The 5,855-nt window shown below is 24.5% G+C and overlaps 1 protein-coding gene across 1 annotated transcript; it reads right to left on the bottom strand.

Moving 5' to 3' along the window:
• Positions 1 to 258: 258 nt before the first annotated feature.
• Positions 259 to 1,609, bottom strand: K444DRAFT_655157 (uncharacterized protein; the record flags this gene model as incomplete). Its single annotated transcript, XM_024885993.1, has 4 exons — positions 259 to 318; positions 363 to 1,139; positions 1,223 to 1,380; positions 1,486 to 1,609. The coding sequence occupies 4 exons, from the start codon at positions 1,607 to 1,609 to the stop codon at positions 259 to 261; spliced, it is 1,119 nt and encodes a 372-aa protein (XP_024731866.1).
• Between the last annotated feature and the right edge of the window lie 4,246 nt (positions 1,610 to 5,855).

The raw sequence follows: 5,855 nt of genomic DNA, 5'->3' as shown, positions 1-5,855 counted from the left end.
TGGAAAGCACGAGCGTGCCCTTGCTGACACTATGCTCGAATCTGTTGGTATGCTCCTCCTTCTGTTCGGCTTTTGACATATGCGATCTGATGGTAGTCTGTCGGATACTGAGCGAAACTGTTGTGTAGCTTGTCATACACTTTATCTTTCCAACTGTCGAATGTGGCTCTATCTCCGATACGATCGAACCTCTTTACTCTTGTTGAAAGAGCCGCAAACTCTAGAAGCAACTATACTCAATCCGAACTCAATCCCACTCTAATCCTCGTAGTTGACTTGCTGCCATACGACAGTCCCGTTAGCATACCTGATAAAGTACTTTCTCATCCTGGTGCTATATATCTAATCCGAATCAGCGTCACTTTCAGGTGCGGACCATAACCCCAATCGATGCTCAGTCTCGGACAAGCCACTTGAACCCAGCACTCAACATCGTCCATCATCGCCAGCTTCCCGGGGAATATCTCGCTCAAGAGAAGATTGACGTATAGAATGCCTTGAGCTTTAAGTTTCTGCTCGATCATTGTCATCGTATGTGGATTTCCTTGTCGACCGAGCGATCCCAAGATTAGACCCCACTTCTTTGCTAACTTGACAGATGTGATGGCATCTCGTAGCGGTGTATGCATCTCTTTGCGGTCGTAACTCTCCCGAGTAAGTTTTCTGGAATATGGGTCGTACCGATACGCTGGGATCGTGGGATTGTGAATCATCGCGCTCTCGAGGTGGAACCGTCCGTCCCTTAGGTATAGAATTATGTCCACGCCTTCTATGGAATCTAATCTCGGAAATGTGCATCCAAGTATCTCTCCTTTGCTCAAGGGAGCAATCTGAGGTATCAAGGCATTGTATCCTGCCTTCTCGAGTGGTGCTCGAACTCCATATAATGTGGCATTGAACTGAATTATCCCAACCATCGCAATCGACTTTCCAACAGGAAAGTTCTTCTCCAAGGTTGACAGCAAATGTGCAATATCGATGCTGATATCCACAAAGACGTACAGCGTCTTGATAGTAGTGATATCGACAAGTATTAAACACGAGTGTGCATAATATACCAGCAGATCACATCCAAGCGCTCTCGCAGTGTAGTCGTCGATACAACATGCTCCGTATATTACATCGCCCATAATCAGCGTCTCAACTCCGGTGCAGAATTGTTGAGGATATCTAAAATGGTAGTGGCGAACAGCAGCAGTCCTTCCGGCATCTGCAGAGCGACCTTTTTCGACTCATTTGTTTGTATACGGTGTATCGTCTTGTGGATCTCGAAGGAGTAGTTTAGAGGGAAGAGTGCGATGGCGGCGTTGATGTCTGGGTCATTTAGGATTTCGAGCGGGACTTGATTGAGAGTTCGAGGAGTTCTCCGAAATTTGGACACTATCCAATGTCAGTGAGAGACTGAATCATACTGCCTATCACGAGAAGCTCATACCTTGGATTGTGCCTTTGCTCTCGACAGATCCATCTGCTTCGCCATTTGACGCTGCTTCTGCTGCTTGCCTCCGCCCCACGACCTCCTCTTTGGTAGCTTCTGGGCCTCTTCTTCTACCCTCTCCTCGACATCAACGGCAACGCCCAGATCAACTTGCGCTCGGTCATCTTCCATTATATTGCTGATGCAGGATTATTGTTGCGCAAAATTTACCCCTCCACAATAGAAGTATCCACTAGCCAACCGCTCAAACCCCCATACGCCCAACCCAAAAAATCGATTTTTAATTAACCATTTATTATAATTATAAATCCTATTAAATAATAACGTCCCATAGTATTTTCGATATCCTGACAACTTTATATTTATTTTAACCTTATAGTACGGCTAGAATCGCCCGTAAGGTAGTAATTTTATAATTTTAGTATATGCTATACCTTACCTACCAAAAATTATTAGGAATAGTAGTACCCTACTTACTATATTACTAAAACCGAGGTCCCCTTTCTTATAAACCATTATTACACTCGTATATATATATAACTTATAGAAAAGTAGCTAAAATAAAGCTATTTATAATTAATATAAGTACTAGTATTTATATTTATTTCTATTATAATATTTTCCTAAAATATAATATATATATTTTATTCTTAACTATTTCTAATTCCCTTTTAGCTTATATAGTTTATAAAGCAAGTTCTATAAATAATAAGATATATCTCTTTTATTATTTATATTTTCTATATTATTTATATTACTCGAATTATTTATATTAGTCGAATTATTTAAATTTCTTTTATTCTCTTTTTTTCTAGTATTTTTACTTTTTTTTTTTACTATAACCTTCTTTTTCTTTATTTTCTAATCTTATATTTATTTTTATACTTGCTTTCTATATCTTATAAATAATTAAAACTTTAATATAAAAGGTTTTATAAATATAGAATAAAGCTTTTTAAACTTAGTAAAATTAGTATTAAATTAATAGAAAATATAGATTTTATTATTATTATATTTATAATTTATATAAATATTATTAAATTCGCCTTTTATAATTATATAATATTTAAAAGAGCCTTTAGTTTCTTTTTATTACTATAAATAATATAAGCTTAAAAGAATTCAATTCTATAAATATATATTAAGCTTATTTCTAGATTTATTTTGTTTTTCTTTAATTTTTTTTAGTTTTCTATTCTAATATAGCTTTATTTCTCTAACTTTAGCCTTATTATTAATTTGCTTTATTATTTTAATAGTATTACTAAATAATATAAAGAAATTAAAGTATTATTATAAAAGAAAAAAAATTATATATAAAATAGAAATTAAGAAATAAAAGAATTTATTATTTAAATATAATAATAGAAAAGAATATTATAAACTAAGTCTAAATTATTAAAAAATATATTATAATTTTTTTTTACTTATTTATATTTTTATCTTTACTAAAATTATTATTTAAAGCTATATTTAATATATTTTTAATAAAAGAAAGCTTTAATAATAATATTATGTATTAGAATTAAAGTTATTTTTAAAAAGAAATTAAAATTTAGGCTAAAGTTAAAGCTAGTATAATTATATTTTTATTATTTATTTTTAGAATATAAAGATATATATTTAATATAATTATTTAAATTCGAATAAATTTATAATAAATAATATTTAAAAATAAAAATATTAGTATTTAATAATATAATAAATTAAGATCTAATTTATATATTTAACTAAAAGTCTTTACTAAATTATATAATAAAGGCTAGAGTTTTTATTATATAATATATTTCTCTAAATTAATAAAATAATTATAAATTATTAATAGAATTCGAATATTTTAAAAAATATAATTCTATTTATTTTTTTAATTTTTAATTTTTTAATTTTTTTAATTTTTAATTTTTAATTTTTTTTATTTTTAATTTTTTAATTTTTTAATTTTTCTATTTTTTATTTTTTATTTTTTTGTTTTTTATTTTTTTGTTTTTTATTTTTTTGTTTTTTATTTTTTTGTTTTTTATTTTTTTGTTTTTTATTTTTTTGTTTTTTATTTTTTTCTTTTTAAAGAATTCTATTTAATTAATTAAACTACTAGTTTTCTTTATATAAAAGCCTAGTTTATAATATTAGAATTTTTTTTTCTTATTTTTATTAACTAGAAATTATAAATATATATATAAAGCCAGAAATAAAAAAAATACCTAAATTTATATATAAAAAACAAAGCTTAAAATAAATAAAACTAAAAATAAATTTTATTTAAAACTATTTATAAAGCTAATATTTTAATAAAACTTTAAAGTATATAAAAGCTAGTAATAAAAAATATCCGAAATTATATATAGAAGCCAAAATATTAATTTAATTAGTTAATATTAGAAATTATTTAGGTTTTTCTAATTCTAATTTAAAAAAAGAAAACTATTAGATTTTTCTATTATATAAAAATTTAGAAATTGTGAGGTGTTTGTTGGTAGGCAATAAGACAATAGAATGAATTAGTGTGTTGTGAAACCACCGTGTTAAATTCAGTACAGAACTAATCTCTGTCCCTCCTGTGAGGTCCAGGGAAGCCCCCTCTAAATAGGAGGCCCCGATGGCATACATACAATTAGTGATTTATAAGCCTAATGCATATGATATAAACAGTGGTTGGTTGGGATATCGAAGGGCTGCCGAACTCCCTGATCGACACCCGCGATATCCGAGGTTCGTCACATGCCCTTAAGTCACGTGCGACCCTGTACACATCACAGAAATAAAACTTTTAATAATTAATTAGATAAATAAATAATTATATAAAGCTAAAATAATAAATAAAGCTTTTTAATAATTATAAAAAGCCTTTATAATATAGTTTTAATAACTATTAGAGCTAGTAATATAATAGGTAAACTTAATAGTAAATCTAGTTATATAAATTAAATTAATTAATAAATATAATATATTTTTATATATTCTTTTAATTTCTTTTTATAAAATAATTAAAGATCTACTTCTCGAATTCTAATAAGTTTAATAGAAATAATCCAGTTCTATATTTTTAATTTAAAGAACTTTTATAAATAAAGCTAGAAATTAATAAAAAAAGAATTAATAAAAAGAAAAAAGGAATTTAATATAGATTTAAATATTTATTTAAAGAAATAATAAGTTATATATATTTATAACTAAAATATATCTAGAAAAAAAAAGAAATTTGTAATTAAAAAACTATTTAAATAAATAGATCTAGTTTTTTATAACTTATAGAAATAATAAAAGACTTTAGAAAAATTAAATCAGGTTTAGTAAAAACTAATTCTTTTAGATAAATTCTTAAATAATTTTTATTAAATAATTCTAGAAATAAAGAAATAGAAATAATAAATTAAAATTAAAAAAATTATTTTAAAGCTATTATTATAATTAAATTTATAGAAAAGAATAATGAAAATAAATAAGAAAGAATTATATAAGAAATATTACTTCTAGTTATAAATATTTAATAATTAGCTAACTAAGTTAAAAATATAAGAGCCTATTATCTAAACTAGTTAAATAAAAAACCTAAAAGCCTTTTTTTATTTAGAACTATTTTACTTATCTAGCTAATAAAATAAGAGTTTATTAGAAATAATATAAAATAATAATTAAAAAGTATTTCTAATTAGGTTTTTTAAAATAAAATTAATTAATAAAAAAAAGAAAGATTCTATTTTTAATATAATTAAAATAATTCTTTTATATATAACTATTAAATAAAGCTATATTCGAACTTCTTTTTTTAAGCTAGTAAATAAAGAAAAGAGAAGGGAAAAAAATAGCTAAAAATAAAAGCAAAAAATATAAAAATATTAAGAATAGCTTTAAAGAAAATAAAAGTAGCTCGAAAAAAAAATATTAATATTTTAAATAAAAATAAAAATAAAAATAAAAAGAACTTGAATTTATTTAATTCGAGAAAAAACTAGCTTTTAATATAAGTTATTATTAGAAAAATATAGATATTTAATTAAATTAATAAACTTAAAAATAATTTTTAAAAAATATAATTAGGCTTTTTTTCTTATATTAATAATAATTAATAATAATTAATAAAGAATATTTTATATAAGCTTTTATTAGTACTAAATATATATTATATAAAATAATTAATACTTATTTTATTAATTAATATAATTATTAGTTTACTAGTAATATATAATACTATTATTTATATAAGATTAATAAAATTATTATTATTTAAAAGTAAGAATTATAGTATTATAATATTAATATTTAATTCCTAAATTTACTAAGCCTAAAGAAATCTAATTTATTAGTTAAGTTATTTATAAAATACGAAATTATATAACTATATTTTATATTTTATATTTCGTATTTCGAGTTTTATAATTATATATATAATTTCTAAAGAAATAATTATACTAATACT

This window comes from Hyaloscypha bicolor (genome assembly GCF_002865645.1).
Source record: "Hyaloscypha bicolor E unplaced genomic scaffold K444scaffold_126, whole genome shotgun sequence".
In the NCBI taxonomy this organism is placed as follows: domain Eukaryota; kingdom Fungi; phylum Ascomycota; class Leotiomycetes; order Helotiales; family Hyaloscyphaceae; genus Hyaloscypha; species Hyaloscypha bicolor.
The sequence above is the reverse complement of the archived record's forward strand: the minus strand, read 5'-3'. Positions and strand labels throughout refer to the sequence as shown.